Source organism: Triplophysa rosa, linkage group LG15 (genome assembly GCF_024868665.1).
Source record: "Triplophysa rosa linkage group LG15, Trosa_1v2, whole genome shotgun sequence".
NCBI lineage: Eukaryota > Metazoa > Chordata > Actinopteri > Cypriniformes > Nemacheilidae > Triplophysa > Triplophysa rosa.
The window spans coordinates 12,547,582-12,566,814 of NC_079904.1; the positions used below are offsets into that span (position 1 = coordinate 12,547,582).

General features: G+C 40.0%; 1 protein-coding gene across 3 annotated transcripts in view; it reads right to left on the reverse strand.

Annotated features, from left to right (window-relative positions):
• The window catches only part of sh3rf1 (SH3 domain containing ring finger 1), a 38,901-nt gene extending 26,542 nt beyond the window's left edge, over positions 1-12,359 (reverse strand). The window contains exons 1-2 of one of the 3 annotated variants that reach the window (XM_057353014.1): positions 12,041-12,359; positions 9,676-10,221 (exon numbers count right to left, since the gene is read on the reverse strand). In XM_057353014.1, coding sequence (XP_057208997.1) covers positions 9,676-10,095 — 420 coding nt within the window. In that variant the 5' untranslated portion in view covers positions 10,096-10,221; positions 12,041-12,359. Of the gene's footprint in view, positions 1-9,675; positions 10,222-11,131; positions 11,191-11,258; positions 11,736-12,040 lie in introns of those variants that run through there. The other 2 variants (XM_057353015.1, XM_057353016.1) reach the window with 2 other exon arrangements.
• Positions 12,360-19,233: the final 6,874 nt, after the last annotated feature.

The following is a 19,233-nucleotide window of genomic DNA, read 5'->3' on the forward strand; positions in this document are numbered from 1 at the left end:
AGGGAGCGCGTGAGACAAATCAAAGCAAGAAAAGACATCTGGAGAGGAAAAAGACAAAAAAATGATCTCACTAAAGCTACCCGAGTTTGCCCTGTGAATCATACGAATGATGTTCAACCACATCCCAACCACCATGTTTCTATAAAGCACGGTTCAGTACTCAAGACCAAAGCACAAAAGAGCGGTGCATCACACATGATCTTAACCCAAGAGACACGGTGTGGTCATCCAGTTCCAGTGTTTTAACATTAAACATTTCTTTACTTTAGCTTTGCCTGTTTTAAATCACTCAGTGTCCGATTTTATATCATACTGAACTAAAACTTAAAAAGTACTGCATAATAAGAGCACAACGGAACAAATGGCACATTGTTGCTTTCATTTAATAAACCCCAAACCTGTCAGGTCCTTTCATAAGACATTCGTTGTAAATTTAAACTTATTTCCAGTTTTGCAGTATTTTGCAGTAAGTGATGACACACTTTCATCTTAAAGTATTAAGATTTTAGGTGGATGAAGGTAATGTTCAGATCTTTTGTCAGCACATACGGCCATTGAAATTTCTCAACTATCTGCAGCTTTTTCCTTTAGGTATGATGTCAAAGGTCAGAAGAAAGAAATCCCCATCAATCAGCATGAGTTACAAGACCTGTCAATCACACAAGCTGACCAATAAGCCTGAGGGAGCAACTCCATCACTTAAAATAGATCTATTTATAGATCAATAAAAAAGCAGCACCCGTCATAGATCAAGAAAAACAGACACACACCCTCTGTGATCAAGCGAAGAAACTGCTATAAGCGTCTGATTACAGTACTAAGACCATACACAGATGTAGGTATAGGTGTGTGTTTGTGTGTGGTTCACTCCAGCTGGGCCATCACAGGTGTGACAGATCTGCTACAAAAAACACAGAAAGGAAAACATTAAAATACACAAACACAGCTGTCAAGATGAGCTCAGGTGTTTTAAGAACATGTCACCCATCACACACACAGAATAATGTGGTGTGATGAGATATGGATTGGTTAGCACTTATTGATTGGTGAATAATGACCAGATGTGACTCAGCTGGATAAGTTGCAGATGGTGACAATAACGCTTGCAAGCGCGCGCACGCATGTGTCTGTGTGTGTGCACTGCAGCAGATGTTAATGTTACCAAATTAAATATTCAAGCTTTTATCAGTCACACGCAATTACTTCAGTAAAACATTCACAAGTGACGCAAACGCGTACTCTTTTCAAGCAAATTGGAGACGGATGTCGGAATTGAAACCGTAATTAGTCCAGTTTCAGACTAAATGATGTGATAAATACCTGAGACAGAGGATACTTTAAACGCACACAGGCACGCATGAATACTCACACGCACACCCTTCCCCAAGGGCCCACTGGCACTCTCGACCAAACAGTGAGTCAGTCTCCATGGTTACGCTTTTAACACCTGATTAGGTCTTTTGATCCCAACCCTGAAATGATGTAACCTCAGGGTAGAGAAATGGACCGTCACACCCAATAGAACCAGGGCATACACAAACACATCTAAAATCACAACAAACCCAAACACCTGCTTGTGCCAGCACGCGAACAAGAACCGCAGCCAGAGATGTATCATTTATCAGGGTACATATAAGCACTGTCCACACTATTGTGCTAAACTAAATATCTCTAAAACGGACTTGGTTTTAAAAAAGCTATTTTTAGGTCACGTGATCCCGACTTGTAGAGTTGCACGATAGTTAACTTCTGGTCTGTGTTTGGTTATACTAAAACAATTTATTTAATAATTAGTTTATGTATTCATGTATAGTCAAAATTGTAAAAACTGCCACGCAAATGTTAATCCCTGTGTGTGTATGATTGTGAAACATGAATGTAGGTTCAGTTTTTAAAAATATTAAGAGTTCAAACTGATTTTACAGACTTAAAGCATTTGCGTTTCGTATATTGCATTTTTTCCTCAAGTTTATGCATGACAATTGTACGTATGTAAATGAAAAGCCAAACGTTTTCCGTTTTTAGTTAGTTTTTTTGCTGTGTTAAAAGGGCCTTAGTAAAGCTGAACTTCACAGCACACAAAAAAAGCACAACTTGACTGAACCAAAGACATCCATCTGAATGTCTATAGCCGTGGTGACAATCCTTTAAAGAGGATGAATTTAAGGACACTACTCTTCTAAAAGGGTTGTACCATGCAAACTAACATTAGCATGCTAATTAAAGCACGCTAAACCAAACTCAAGCACAACAAGAAACAACAACACGGAGGTAGAAACTTAACTCTGAGCACAGATCAGCTCCATTTATTGTGTAACACACACACACAAATACAAACCATCTGGAAGCCTGTGGGAAACATTACCCGGCTGAAAATGACTTCCTGCTATCAGCTGAGAGAAATGAGGGAAGGAATTAAAAAAGACAAAAAAGATGAAAATGCAGAGAACGAGAAAATGGAAATGAAGAAGTAATGGGTAATAAAAGAGTGGGGGGGGGGTAAGGGGAAATTAGCTGATACGCTCAGATCGAGCGGAGCGTGAAAACTGAGGGAAAACATGGAGACAGAACTAGGAAAAAGAATCTGAGATCTGTGAGTAGAGGCTTGGCTACAGGGTACTAGCCTTAAAGTAGAGGTTACGTGACACAGGCGCGGGTCAGCCAGAGGTTTCTGCGGAAATCATGACATCATCAAAAAGGGCCTGTGTGAGTCAATGCGACCCACTCGACCACAGGGCAGCAAAGAGGCGGGGTCAAATGAATTTCACCAAAACCTTTACTACGTGCCAGGACACAATAAACAACATTCCTCGTCTTCTGCATAAAACACCAAGAACCGCCAAAGAAGGCAACACAAGTAAACATGCAGCTAGGAGGAGTCAGAGGCAGAAGAAAGGCTTCACACATCAAACGGGTGGCCTGGAGAGTTTAGATTTTAGGGCTTTTGGGGTTTGAGAAGTTTCCGCTATGAAGGTCAGTCTCACGAAACGCTCTCACTGATGGACAACAGCTCAGGCTTTTGAGTTAAACAGACCCAAGCGATGTGTACTGTATGTGGGTGTGTGATTGGGTAAAAGGTTATGGCTTTCTCTTGTAAACTGTGCGACAAGGATGTGATGCTGAGAATGAAAGAGAAAAGAAAAATGAAACAGAATTGCATTGTTGCATTTGGCCTGCAATGTTAATTGTTAGCATACATAAATCAAAGCTCCATCTCAGCATCACTTCTCGCGAGCCTTAAACCAATAGTTCACCCAAAAATGAAAATTCTGTCTTCATTTACTCACCCTCAAGTTGTTCCAAACCTGTATAATTTTTTGTTCTGCAGAACACAACGAACAATATTTGCAAAACTGTTTGTAACCAATCAGTTCTGTGGCACCATTGACTCAATGGTGACCCAGAACTGTTTGGTTTCCCACATTCTTCAAAATATCTTGTTAAGTGTTTAACAGAACAAAAAAATTATATCGATTTAGAACAACTTGAGAATGAGTAAACGACAGAACTAAAATGTTTTGTGAACTATCCCTTTAAGCTTCCAAGATGTTGTGTCATAAATAAATAGTGCTACTTTTGAAAGCATATCAAAACCTCGGTGTTCAGTTTCATACCGCTGTGCTCCGTCTAGCCATATTTAAGCGCAATAATGAATCCTGTGTGAACGGACCCTTACAGAGCGCTAGATGAAAACACAGACAATGACAGAGGCAGTGGTTCATGTTAAGAGATCAAACAGCTTAAAACCAACTTGGGCAGGAAGGGAACCATCTGACCAACATCTAAAGTCACTGACCACAATAAGGACTTACATGACATTTAAAACCAGGAAAATATGAAATCACATAACCCTGAGAGCAAAGCTGAATATACAGTGATAAAGGACATTGACTACTTGCAACAGAGTACCTCAAACAAAACTCTTGAAAATATTTCAAAGACATGATCCATAAACCCACCATAAACTTCCAGTAATTTCAGAGTGGCCAATAAAACACTACACGCCAACTAGATCTAAGCTTCCTGTTTTCAAAAAGCATGTCCCACTATTATGGACACTATCTTTCTTTTGCATTCAGTTGACACTAATGCTCGGAAATTTGGCCTTTGAGTTTTTGTTTCCTTCTGATGTCATGATTCCGAGCTGGTTGTGTTCAGGTGCTTTGTTGTCGGAAAGAATGGAGGACGCCAGATTCATGCTTGCGTGTGTCTTGGGAAAAATGTTATATGGTAATAGTTTTCAACCGTACATCCTACTGTATAGTTTTCCTAGTCAGCTTGCAATATTGGTGAAATACATGCTATTTTCTCAGTGTATAAAACATACAGTAAGCTTCAAATGGTTATTCATATATGTAAATATGTACTTATTTAAGCAATGAAGCTGTTGTGGAAAAACAAATAAATCATATCAGTCACAGCAGAAATCCTTCTCCCATCCGCCATGTTGATTGTGTAAGGCCCGCACATCTCGGGAACTCGGGTATCAAAATTATTTCCCAACTTCCCAGTGGGAAATGCGACATCAGAGGGCGTTCGTTTGCAATTTTTACCTCAGAAGCGTAACTTTCCGATAATTCCGAGAGCACGTGAAGGCAGCATAAGCATCAGCCCACGAGGCCATTAAACCAAGCACCCGTTCATCAATTAAACGCAAGGACTTTTCTGTTCTGCTTCTCATAACAAAACACTAAAATAAAAAAGGGTAGCGTGCGCTCAAGGCTAACAACACAGCTGCTAACGCTTTCTCACAGCCAGATATGTAGATTCATTGCATCACTGGCACATGCGAAGGACTTTAGAATCTGATTAAATATTGATATGTTTCTGAGTGTGTGCACGAGGAAGATCAAAGAGTATCTCTGAATTACATTAACGCCGTCTCTGCCTCCTGCTCTACTTCTGACCCCAAGCTCACGACCCCTCACACCTGACCTATGACCCCACGCGCCGTTTCTCTTTGTTTCGTCTGTGACAGCCCGGGTGACAAGCTGGTCATGGAAAGCAGTGTCACATTGTCTCAGAACGGGAGAAGAAAGTGACGAGGTTAAACCATCATTATGCTGGTGTGCAGTTCCCCGCATGGATAGAGACACCAGCGTTATCAACAGAATTCTGACCCCACAACACCACTAAATGCTTCTAACTACATACTACCGCTGCATAGGACTGTCATGCTATTACATTTTTCACTACACGGTTACTGTTTACAAAGAATTTGTTGGCAGTATTATCACAATATCTACAGCATTTAACTATATTTATTAAACAATAATAAATAATGCTATCAGTTAAACATCTTGGACTTTGTTTTAGTTTAGGTTTTAGCTATTTTGAGCGCACAAAAAAAATGTATAGGCAACGAATAATTTACGCTTTTAAATATTACGCTTATTGTCAATCCCTCTATATTAACACCCCTAGCACTGCACATTATACTAGAATTGCACAAAAGTGTATATCCCAAAGTTTTTCGTTCTCAAAAAATACGTTGGTTTTATCATTTTCATCTTTAAATACATAAACATTTTAAATTAAATTGCGCGTTTAAAGCATTGTCGTATTATATACTGCATTGTTCATCAATCTCGTGCAGCCCTACTAGGTATATACGCATATACTACTTTAGTGATGTGTTAAAGTTTGGATTTATAATTTCAGGCTTAATATTATTTTTAATAGAAAAGAGTTTCATTCTTTAAAAATAGGACAGACTTGCAGTTCGAGAGCCAGATGGTAATTCAATAACCGCTCTGACGGATTCAGCGAGTTCATTCAATGAAAGACTCATCAGACTGAGTCAAACAGATTACCCCTGCGAGTCTTTTTGTGCAATTCATTAAAGAACTGGCTTGCAAGAGTCATCCATCTCGAAAAAAAGCGTTGAAAGCATTGCGAGAAACATCGGGAGACACAAATCTTCATTCATGTGATCTTATAACCAGTTCAATGAATGCTCTTCTCCTGCTACACACACAGCAAAAAAATGTGCAGAACCGCAGTTGGCTGAACACAAGTCTTGTCTCAAAGTCTGTTCACAAAAGGTGAACCCTGGGCGACACTCGGTCAGTCATTCCCAAACACACAACAGACGCACAATCCTTGTGGTTAGTTAGCGAGAGCTCTGCTGAGTTGTTTCAGTGAAGTGGCTTTGGTGCTCTGCGGTAGGGAGAGTCACCATCCGCAGCTGACATTCGGCCCCTTAAATCATCTGAGCGTCCATCTGACTCCTTTTCTCTTTTCAGTATATTCTCCATCCTCTGTTTCTCTGCCCTACTTTATTTACATCTAAAAGACGGCTGGGGGGGCTTCATCCCCCTACAGCGTATGGTGCTGGACGCGTCATTGCCCAGAGTCTGTCAGATCAGAGGTGGGCGCAAACAATAAGCTGTTGTGCATCTGTCTCTTCGACCACACCTCCTGCTATTCTCCGGCTCTGATAGAAATCAGAGGGAAAAGGGAGAGAGACAGAGTTAGACGGAGCCAGAGAGAGGTACTCCTTGCCCGCTGGGACTCATGGGTATCAATGTGTTCTTTGATCTTTCCATTTTTCAACAGCTCAAAGAATCCACCTGCGTGTCCCCACGCCCCACCTCTATCTCCCTCACATCTTGCTCCTCTTAGAAACACTTGAACCCCCCTGGATGTGCTCCAGTGATGGGATACTTTCAGCTTTAGATGGCATGTCCGTCAACTACTTACGGTCCGTTTGATGCTCTTTGCACACAAATGAATGGCACAAGCTGGCTGGGATTCTAGATAACTTCCAGGAGTTAAGTGCGCGTTTATCCGTATGCTTGAAAACAGAACCCGTTTACAGGATCCACGGTCCACGACAATGACTCCAATCACATTTACCTTCCCTTAAATCACACCACGCCAAACAGTACACAGGCAGATAAAAGCCGTCATTACAACAAACACCACTTTTCTGCACACACCAGTACACATACACTCAAACTGCCACAAAAGTACATCTCACAACCAAGATCTCAGGGGCGTACATGTCAGCATGTGTGTATGTCTGCATCCTTCGCACTAGTTGGCATCCATGTGTGTGTTTGTGCATTTGTGCGTATCCAATGCAGTGCATATCGCGTGTCAGACTTAACGAAACCCCTCTGAAGACCTAAATAACAGACCTGCCAGTCACACAGCTCTCTGTTATCATGTTGTCTCAGATGCATTCCTGGTCCTTGCATCACCTCGGAATCACAGGCTCTGTTTGAAGCTACAACTGTCGCACAAAGCCCTTTCTACTAGCGGCGAGGCTGTTTACGGCACCTCGGATACACCCTTGAATAGGCTGGCGTGTGAATACACCACGGGTACAAAGGGAGAGTAGATAAGGAATGATCACTGCTAAGTTTATGCAGGTGAAATAGAATGGGTTGTTTTTTATCGAGTTTTAAAACTCAGTGTCCTGATCAACCTTACGTTGCCTTACAGGACCTCACATCAACTGGATTCAGCAGGCTTTGGCAAAAAAAGCCTGTTACTAATGACTACACTCTTAAAGTGTGATTTTTACACTATAATAAGGTAATTAGACTTTTTTTTTTTTTAGAGTTGAAGTCTTGCTGTAAAGGCATTCTAGAATAGGGGGTGGTTGTAGTACATGATTCCTTAAGAAAATAAAAAAGCAGAAAATATATATTTTTAAATCACCAACCACCTAGCAATGCCCTAGAAACCACATAGAAAACACGCAAAGAACCTAGCTTAGCAATATGCTAGTACAACTAAACACATCTTAGCAAGCACATACTATAGCAATACACCCTTAAAACATGCTATAAAAGGTCCTTCATAGCAAGAACCATTTTTGGTTCCTTAAAGGGATACTTCACCCAAAAATGAAAATTCTGTCATCATTTACTCACCTTCGACTTGTTCCAAATGTGTATACATTTCTTTGTTCTGATGAACACAGAGAAAGATATTTGGAATAATGTTTAAAACCAAACAGATCTCAACACCCATTGACTACCATAGTAGCATTGATAAAAATCAATGGTAGTCAAAAGTGCCCCAGAACTGTTTGCTGTCCTACATTCTTCAAAATGTCTTCTTTTGTGTTCAACAGAACAAAAAAAATGATAATGTAATTTTTCCTACAGTGGTAGTCAATACGCGTTGAGATCTGTTTTGTTATCAGCATTATTCCAAATATCTTTCTCTGTGTTCATCAGAACAAAGAACTTTATACAGATTTGGAACAACTCGAAGGTGAGTAAATAATGACAGAATTTTCATTTTTGGGTGAAGTATCACTTTAAAGAATCAGTAACTCAAAGGTTTGTCTAAGAAACACTTCTTTCTTTTTATAAGAACCGCTTGTTAAACAGAAATGTTCTTTAGATGTTCTCCATGTAACCATTCAGCCACAATTAGTTCTTACAGCATCATGAAGGACTTGTATTGTCAAGAGTGTGCCCTGGGAACCACCAACAAAACAATAGTATATTTTGCATGGTCAAAAAACACACTGCTTGCCCAAATTTTGTTTTTTATAGATGAAAAGCATAGTAACAGTCAAGTTATCTTATCAGTCATCTTGGAATCATAGTGAGCCACCTTAACAAACTACAGAAAAACAACTTCGTTTCAGATAGAAAAACAAGATTAACTACCTTTCAAACGTTTTTCAGACATTTCGAAGGATAATCCAAGCTGTCGTTTTGTTGTTTAAGAACAACAAAAGCAAGATGGATATTAAAAGATTACAGACCGGAGATGTTTGGCTTAAAGCGACATCTCCCATCATGCCGTGTGGGTGGAGGCCTCTTTCTGTCCCAGAAGTCTTTGTGGGAGAGATGTCAGAGGGCTTGATTGTAGGGACACCTGTGTTTTGTTACCGTGCAAAACCAAAAGGTGAAACAAAGCAAAACAAACCATCACAAAACTGCTGCTATGACAACTATCCGGGTCCACCGAGACGCTTTGTCTGAAAGTTATACGGCAGAAACTCCCGCTCCGATTCAGGCACGAAATTACACGCGTCAACAAACACGACAGTGTCCCCTAACTAAGTGTTTATTCTTTTCCTTTGTGAGATGGAAAAAAGACAACCACACAAAGCCACACCGAACAAAAAATGGTAGTTGGTTGTTGTTGCAGTTAATGCGGCTTTCTCTCAGCAGGGAAGAAAGCTTACCTCAGTTGTTTTAGATGCAACACAATGCACTGAGCTAACAAGATTCTCTCTAGCGTGCCATACATACATGCATATTACATCCACACTATTGCTACATTAGAGAAAAAAATGTCTCCTGTTAAGTTATAGAAACAGTCCACCGGTAATAACTTCTCTATATTATATTGACTGTTATATTAATATATTACCAGATTTAAACAAAAGCCTTGAATTGCAGTTCATTATACAGAATGATGATACAGATGGTAAAGAGAAAAATAGAGAGAGCGAGAGAAAGAGAGTACCCAAGGCCTACTTTATCGTGCTTATGTTGTACCTCCCGTGACCAGATTGGGTGAGGCCAGACAGGCAGTCTACCATCTGACAAACATACGAACACTGAGCTAATAATCCCCAATAATCTATTCAACCACTATTTTTGAGTGATTTTGCCTCTGAAAATAGATATTATTTGAATTTTTGAGCATATTTCTTTGACGTTACAGTGGTCAACCAGCTCAAAAGCTCTCTAAACTCACCCTCACTGGAGTGGTCTTGGCCTGAGCTCTCTGAGGCTGTGTCCCCGTGGGACCTTGATCTCTCTGGCCACCTCCCGAGGCCTGCCCTCGGACTCCCGCTCCAGTCGTTCCATTAGTGCACGGCGAGTGCGCAGTTCCCGTCCTCCTTGGCCTCTGCTTGATACCGTCCAGCAGCCTCACCAGGAGGATGTTGCTCGGCAACTCATCCACTCCACTCTCCACCAGCGTGCGGCACTCCGGGCAGCGTAGTTCTCCACGTGACCCCACAATTCCAAGCAGGCACCGCCGACAAAACGTGTGCTGGCACGGTAACACCTTCGCCGTGGCGTCTAGACGCTCCAGGCATACCGGGCACTCCAACAGGTCAAGGAGTGCTGATTCGTCCATTTTGGCACAATCTTTGTCAATGTGGTCGTTCATTCAATCAGTTTTGTGTGTTTGAAGAGAGATGGGCATGGTGAGGATATGAGGTTGTTCGGAGGAAAAGTCTGATCCAGCTATCATGTCACTCCCATGCCGCAGTCATGGTGATGTCGCTAGCATTCACTGCAAAAAGCAAAAGGAAATGTCATTATAATGCTGCTTTCATATCACATTTGAGACGGCATGCAAAACAATGGCACATAGGTCCTGTTTACACCTGGTATTATGATGCTTTTCGGGTGATCGGGTAAAATGTGTCGCTTGAGACCACTGGTGTGAATTTTAAGGACGGGTCTCAGTTTTTATGACTGCAAACATCACTCACTGCATCAGCGTATTATTGTTAAAGAACACAATAGAAAATAAAAATATATACATTTTAATATATACTTCATATTTTAAAATATAGTCGTTTTAAATGCTGTCTTTTTTTCTCCTAAGAAAAATTAATTACGATTTTATTATACTGAAAGTTTAAGCAAACTGATAACATTTGTATTACCCTATTTTACGACAAATATCACGGTTAAACTATGATTACTGTAGTGAGACCACGGTAAATTTGTGGTTATTATTTTACTACGAATACTTTGTTTACCGCAAACCCTTAATTTTCGCGAGGAATGAATTAAATAAACGTCAAATAAGCTTCGCAAGATCTGCACCTTTGCACGTTAAAATAAGACATGCTTAAGATATCGGCATGCAAGTCCTTCAAAGCTCCAGGTGACCGGCAAACTTAAAAACTGCCGTTTTGGCGCAGCTGCTGACAGACATTGAATAAACGGACCAAGAGGCATCAGGGCGAATTAGCGTTTACACTACAAACGCGATAAATACCGCCGGGTGTGTTTGCGTGACCCGAAGAGAAAACGTTCTAGAGACCCTTTAAAGCTGCATTTAGCGCTGACCACTTGCGATGACCAAAAACGCATCTTAACACCAGGTAGACAGACCGTAGACATCATGAAAAGATGTTAAAACAGTGACAAAAGAAAACGGACTTCTAAAATCACAGATATCCAAAACCTACCTATGCGAACTTGGAACAAACAGCACAGCACAGCACAACGAATGGTCGCCGACAATAACGTCCAATCACAACATTGTACATAATAAACCTGGCAACTTGGGTTCTGAAATAACAGAAATGGATTTACCGTCAAATTGGCGGGATGAATCTCAGTGTTAAACTGTAAATACGTTCCTAAACTAGGCTGTGGGTCTCACGCCTGTCCCGTGCCTCCTCGTGAACATTTACCCGGATATCTCGCCGTTGTCTACCGAGATCTCAATCCAAATATGATATCCATTAAAAACAAGCAGAAACCTCATAGAAAGAATGAAACAGTTCTTGCACACTGATCGAAATACACTTGCAAAATTACAGTAGGCTATAGAAAAATCAGTGTAGAAAATAGTCTTTGTAAAGCGCCGTACTACAACGCTGTCTAACTGGGCTGTACAGTTTACAACCACTAAACATTTACGCCAAAAACTCAACCTCGCCCTTTTATCGTAAAGTCCTGAAAATACAATAACCTTCTGTCTAATAACTACAAAGCCAACATTCGCTACATTGTTTCCCAGCAGCGTTACAAACGTATCGACTCGACCCTACAGTGCCGAATATGAGCAGAGGGAGTCCGTTTAAATACCCCCTGAAACTAAATAACATACCGAAATCGTGATTTTAAAAAGTAACCACGACATGGTGGAAAACAGCGTTTGCAGATAGCGCTTACAAAAGTGCTGTGCGTGATGCGACCTGCCCTCAGTGTCACAGCAAACAGTACACGACAGAGGTTTTCATCGACACGTTTGTCTAACAGATCGTGTACACGCGGATTAAGCTACCACGTAACTTCACAAACTTTGATACAGGGTGTAAACTGCATGAAATGTTTTAAAGGGAAGCAAGCGAGAACGAATATAACGCTACCTTAAATTCGGGCCCCTTCTCACCCCTCCTCTTCTTCCAGAACAGTTTCTTTCCCGAGTTCCTCAAACTAGGGAATTCGCCTTGGAAAGGGTTCCTGAAATCTTGGTCGTCCGGTTGGACACAAGTTTACAAACGAAGATCGGTCAACCAAAGCCAGGAACGGGTCATCTCGCCTCAGTTGTTCAATCGGAGTAAAACGCTCGAGTCCAAGAGAATAAAGTAGATTAAAATTCGTAGAAAGCAAAGACAAACTGGAGAAGCGAGTTCCTGCGTCCGAGCGCCATGACGGACTCTGTTGATACTGTGTGACGCTGCAGCGTCGGGGTAGTCGGGAGGGATTTCAGAAAGCCCATCTGAGAGAATATTTAGGATTTTGAGATGCTGCAGAATTGGATAAGATTCTTACAAAACACTTAATAGTAAGATTTTAGGCACGTTTAATCATAGTTCGTTTCTAATTGCCTAACCGAGGACAACATTTTTTAAATAGGAATAGTTTGTTTATAATCACCGCCTGCGTCAAATGCTGCCACAAACCACGATGTCTTTGAAAGGTGATTTTCAATGCTCTCACAAAAATACTTTGTGGGTGTAGAGAGATATAACAACTTATTAAAACAAACAAGGATATGTTTGCAATACTACAGTAGCTACACTTAAAATCTTATAGGCACTTAAAGGAGTCATATGACACGGTTAAAACGAATATTAAACACGATTAAAAACGCTGTATTTTCCACATACCGTGCATGTTTGTATCTCCTCTTTGCCCCGCCTCTCTGAAACGCGCGGATTTTTAACAAAGCTCATCGCTCTGAAAAGCGAGGTGTGCTATGATTGGCCAGTTAACCAGTGCGTGGTGATTGGTCGAATACTGCAAACGTGTGACGGAAATGTAACGCTTCTTACCATATTTGGTTCCAAAGCAATTGTACTGACACAGGTACGCCCACCTTACTTGCGTGTACATTTGGGCGGTCTTAGTCAAATCATACCACGAACTGACGTAGATTTGTGGGGGTGTGGTTACACGAGGCGTTTCAGGCAGGTCTGGCTGAGCATTCGCTTTTAGATAGAATGCATCTTTTGATTTGTGCATTTTTACGTGTCTAATACATGCATGGGCAACTTGTAACACAGAAAAACACGTGTTCGCGCCATACGTCCCCTCTAATTACACTTAATATCTTATTAGTTCTTCCTTACAATGTGCAAACTGGGTATAGTATGTACATTTTCTGCATGCATAGAATACCCAGATGAGGAAAATGTTTAATACTGGATAACACAGCAAACTTGAATGAATTATGTACTCCACAACGCACACAACTTTTATTTAATCATTTAATGGGGCCATATTTTAAGACACTTTTACACAAATATACAAAAGTCAAATCAAAATACACTCAGAATTAAATATTTCATCGTTTGTATGATTACACAATGCATATTTTTTATATACTGTATTCTACACAGTATGCACTACAACAGTACCAAATATAGTGCTATATAGTTTCAAAACACCACATTACCAACCTCCTTAACATGAAACAGATTAATATGATCACGCTTAAGCCACAACATTCTCTCAACCCCTTGAAACCTTTAACTTCAGCAATATTATTCACCAAAGCATCTCTCCTCCACCTTGTGCTCAAAGGTCAATTTGCTACATGCAGACTGGCACACACAAAGGTTAACGTGTAAGTTATGTTACATCACCGGTGTATAAACTGTGCAAGAGATCTTTCAAAATGACACGTCACTCACACTGTCTCTGATGTTCTGAGATCATTAAATACTTCAGTGCTCTATAGTGGTTCATATCACATCGGATTATTTCCCAAAACAAGATTAGAAAACACTGCCTTTTGCTTTATAAGACAACAGGAAGTGTTTTCCTTTCTAAACGCTCATTCTTGAATCTCCCTCTGCTTTCATTCTACTAAGGCGGGTTTTATTCTACAAATCGAAGCCTCAGGCGCTGCTCTTTAAGGTTTGAGAAACTAAAGAATGTTTTAGTGATTCCTGACTAACACTGAATGCAGAGAAAAAAGTGACTATAGAGTTTTGTCTTATGGTGGTAATATCCAAAAGTAATTTCCACTGGAGGCTTTTTCAGTTCAAAAGCACTCAAGTCAAAAGGATGTGCATCATGGGTTTCTACCTCATTGGCTCTAATCATGACGAGTAACATATCTTGTGAGAATTTATTGCATGCTGCATAAAAGGAGAGTTAGCCAAGGGTTAGATGTGTAGCCTATTTGTTGATAGGTCATTGTCCGGAAAGGCATTGTGCCTTTGTTTTGTTGGTGCCTATATGCATTGCTTTAGGTAATAAACTAAGAATATGTACAGACTCATCTGTTTTATATAGCCGACAAAAATGTAAACAAAAATACAAAACACAGACAAGATCAATATGTTAGTAGTGTTGCACAATGTTAGACTTGATTTTGAAATTCTTTGTCTTGTCCTTTGTCTGCTTAAGGAAAATGACAGTTTGCACTTTTAACTAAATAGTGCCACATTCTGTAACCAGCGTTGAATTAGTTTGCAAAGCTCTGATTTGAACACACGTGAGTTCGATGAAAGATTTGTGTACATTAACAATGTTGTTATGTCTTGGCTAATGAGACCAATCAATCAGACAAAGAGAAAACAGATAAGGCAAATGTGCATGAAACATAATAACGGGATGAGAGAGTGGACAGAAAGAGAGAATAATAAAGCAGGTAGATTTATGGTCACACAGCTCTTGGATGTCAGAAGTGATCCCACTGGAGATGGCAGAAGCCCTCTGGTCATATTTCACTGTTGCTGGGGGTCATTTATCCCAGCCCCTAAAGGGAGGGGCAAGGGCTGTAAAGCCTGGTGCAAATTTCTAGGATAACCCCTGAGGAAAGGTCTTCTTTGATTTATCTCTGACCCAGTCACGGATCGGGCCGTGGCCGAATTGTTTAGAGCTTGGATTAACAGTGCCGTCCATTCAAAATAATCGAAAGCCTGTACACACAAAAGGGTTTTCATTGCTTTATATACATCCATTCCTTAGCAAAGTGTGATCCAAAGGGGTGACAATGATGCTGTTATACTATAAAGTGTCAGGATAGTTTATGGCTGAGATAGACGCACATGCATCGACGCCCAGTTATGTTGGTGGGGGTTTTATTTTTTCCCCTATAGTGAATTTGTGAACAACAATTTGCAACCACACACGTATACTTGTATATTAAAGTGCATGCGTTTCTGCCATGTTTGAGACAACAGCTGTGTGGCTGGCAATAAAAAGCAAAGGGGGGAACGAGTAGGGAAGAGAGAGAGATAGAGAGAGAGACGTGACAGACAGAATAATGGATTCAGTGATCCTTTGCAGCTTCAACACATCTGTTATCCAAGGCCATGACAACTACTATGACCATCTAAATCTAACTGAAACTGGGAATTCATGCTTTAAAGTCAGACAGAAAAAGAGGTTGTGTGTGTGTGTTGTCTGCAAATTCTGTGGCTTCTTTATAGAATTATTTCACCATCCACACACACACACACACGCACACGCAGCACACACGCACACACACACACACACACGCACACACACGCGCGCGCACGCACGCACGCACGCACGCGCGCGCGCGCACACACACACACACACACACACGTATGTTTTATTATCTCCGTGGGGACAGTCCATAGGCGTAATGAGTTGTATACTGTACATTTTATCCCCCTAACCCAACCCCTAAACCTAAAGATCGTATAGAAAACTTTTTGCATTACTAGATTTTCAAAAATTATCGTTCTGCACAATTTTGGCCGTGGGGACCTCAGTTTTGGTCCCCACAGTGACACGAGTCCCCATGAGTTGGTGTGCATTCAGGTTTATGTCCCCACTAACGTATAAAAACCAAGTCCCCACACACGCACGCACGCACTCACTCGCGCACGCACGCACACATACACACACACACACACACACTAATTGAAGTACAACCACTGAGTTTTAGAATAATGTTATTAGTGAAATTGTCATTGTGTAACTTAAAGGGATAGTGTACCCAAAACCTGAAATTCTTTCATTGTTTACTCACCAACATGTCATTCAAAACCTGTAGGACTTTCTTTACTCTCAGTTCACAAAAGAAGATATTTTGAAGATGTTGGTAACCAAACAACACTAACCTCTATGGACTTCCATATTAACACAAATCCACCAAGACATTTCTTTGCTTTGTAATTATAAGATTCTATCTGACATTTTTGTCAAAATCGAGTTATTCAAATATTCTTATATTATTTTGGCACGTTTAGAAAACAAAAAGGTTTATCTATAAAGTCAAATGGAATGCAAAAATCGAGGCTCAATATCTCAAAACTGCTCGGAATGCAGATAGAACCTTATAATTCAAAGGTGACGATTTTCTCAAAATATTTCCTTCTTCTGTGTTCCATTATTGACAGAACTATAATACAGCATATAATACTGAATATGTATATTATGTATATACTGTATGTTAAGTATAATAGTCATAACTATGTCTTCAGAGGTGTATAAAGACTTTACATAATAAAGTGTTATGTTTTTATTACCTTAGAATGAGTTATTTCTATCTACTTAGACTGCTGGTCCTCTTACATGGAACTGGCCATGTTGTTTCTACAACGGACAAACTGCTCTACAGAGTGCGTTTCATAAATAAGTTATCTCCTTCAGCAAAGAAGCGAAAACGTGACGACATATTAGTCCTGAGTCCTGTGTCAGGCACTTTAGTGCTTCGAAAGGCATGGGGATTGAAATAGCACATTTTAGGCTTGCGTCAATATAAATTAAATAACAAATGGTTACAAACTACGGCAGTAGATGAGCTGAACAAAGTATATAATACTTTTAATTTAAAATGACGAATAAATGTGAAATCAATGCAATGCTAATTTTACTTGCCAAAACCTTTTCATGTGTCAATTGTTCATGACAGTACCAAAATGTTACCAAAGTCTTAAAGAGAGACAAGCCGTTTGACATGCCCCGCCCAAACCTCCTGTTTCGACAGAAAATACAACAGTACCGTAAAATCTGTCGTCTTGTCATGTGATTTATGGAGACTTTAAAAACAGCATCAAATACTCTACTTAAAATAAGTACTACAAAGAGGCAGACAGGTTTCATCATGAACACAAACACTCAGCTCAGCTCTCTGCACATTCTGCTTTTTATTTCTCTTCTTTCAGTCTCTCCAACACACCCAGTTACCTCTATCAATACATATAATACACAGCCGCGCTGTCGATAATCCCACTCCTGTCTCAGCAGGAGTTTAGCAGGATATTGAATGTTGTGGTGCATTTTGGCTCCACAACAGAGACAGCAAACTAGCACAGAGGTTAATGAAAGAGCAGTATCAATCTGCCTTCAGGTTTTAAACTTAACCCAACCTACATTTATAAACCCACAGAGAGATCGTAGGCTACACGTAAACTAGATCTGTGTTCTGAGAAGATTGTACCTCAAGGCAAAACACTTGTTAGATTAGGCACAGGGCCATAGATAAAATTTGTGAGAGGATCATGTGCTTGGCAAATGAAGCATGAATATGTATTGCATATGCATATATACATAGGAGGTCTTCCTCATTGATTTACATATTGCCTTTGGGGAACCCCAAGCACAAAGTCAATTAACTCAACCTCTGGGATTTGATAAATGGGTAAAAGATTTTAGAGGAACTGGGGTGAGCCGAGGAGAACTGTTTTTTCTCAAATGATCCATTCTGCTGTCGTCTCATTGCCTTACTTCACTCACCCCATCAGTCATGGATATATTAAACAGTCTCACAGTGCGCACAGGCCTGGATTATCATCTGTTTTTCAGGCAGAATACGGAACATTGTTTAATCATTGCGATGCACCGTGCTGTAAAATATTTGACATTTGTATTGTTGCATATTTTTATGCTGAATATCATCAATCTTCCACAAAATAATGTATACAAGTGATATAAAATTTCTGCAGAAGTCCAAATGCTAGATTTGGCAAGAACAGATTAACACAGACAATCAAGCATGGTTTGGGGATGTTTTGCAGCATCAGGACCTGGATGCCTAGCCATCATTGACCGAACAATGAATTCTGCTTTGTATCGGCGATTCTCCAAGAGCATGTTAATCTGTTTTTAAACTAAAACTAAAGCACTAAAACTGCTTCATTTTGATAAAAAAATATGACTTCAATGCACTGTTGCTTTGGATAAAACCGTCTGCTAAATGCATAGATGAAATGTAACATACAAGCAGACATGTAGTTTTGCCTTGAAAAACAAATATCAAAAGCTGAAGCGGTTTTACAATTTTACGCAAAAATTCCTTCAGTAGTGTGAAATCCTCTACTGAAATAAATACATTAAGTGTTTGGGTTTCCATTATTTCTGCTAATGAAGGTGTAATCAGTTATTGACACTTAAATACACATTGGGATTAGTTTAAGTCATGACTAGGCCTTAGTTAAATTAGGATATTTAAGTAATTAAAAAAATGTATACTTTACAAAAAACATTACTGTGTGCATCGTGAGACAACACAATCACACTGACGTATTTTACTGATGTTTGTTTGTATTTCTGTTTTAATCATGAAGAAATTAATCTTATGGCAATAAGTGTAAAAATATGCAAAAATAGTCAAATAAGACGGGCCAAAACTTTTCACAACACACATTTCATTAGTCAACGCAATGGTAAGATGGGTACTTTTGATGACCGATAGTTAATTGCATTTCCTTTTAAATTGAAAGCATCTCCGAAAGAACATTAATCCTAACACTGTGATTTATGAAGCTCAGCCATATCCAAAACTGCAGCACAATATTCGCCTTCCTCTAAATTAAAATGCAGCCCACACTTACGCGAGAGCAAAATGCGGCCATGAGAAAGAAAATAAAAATCCATTCTTTCATCCATCAGTGCTTGCTCTCCTCCAGTACGTCGTGATTGATTCCCTGCCATCATTTCCCACAGGATCAGTTACCTTAATTTGCATAGCACGGGCCATCAAAGAAGCACAATTAACTGTGAAGACGTGTATAAAACGAGAGACAATTGAGTTTATGTCAACAAAGCACGAAAATGAAATGCAAAAATGAATATGCACAAATTGCAGAAATGCTGGTACAGTTTAATTGTATCGCAAAGATGCGTTGACAGA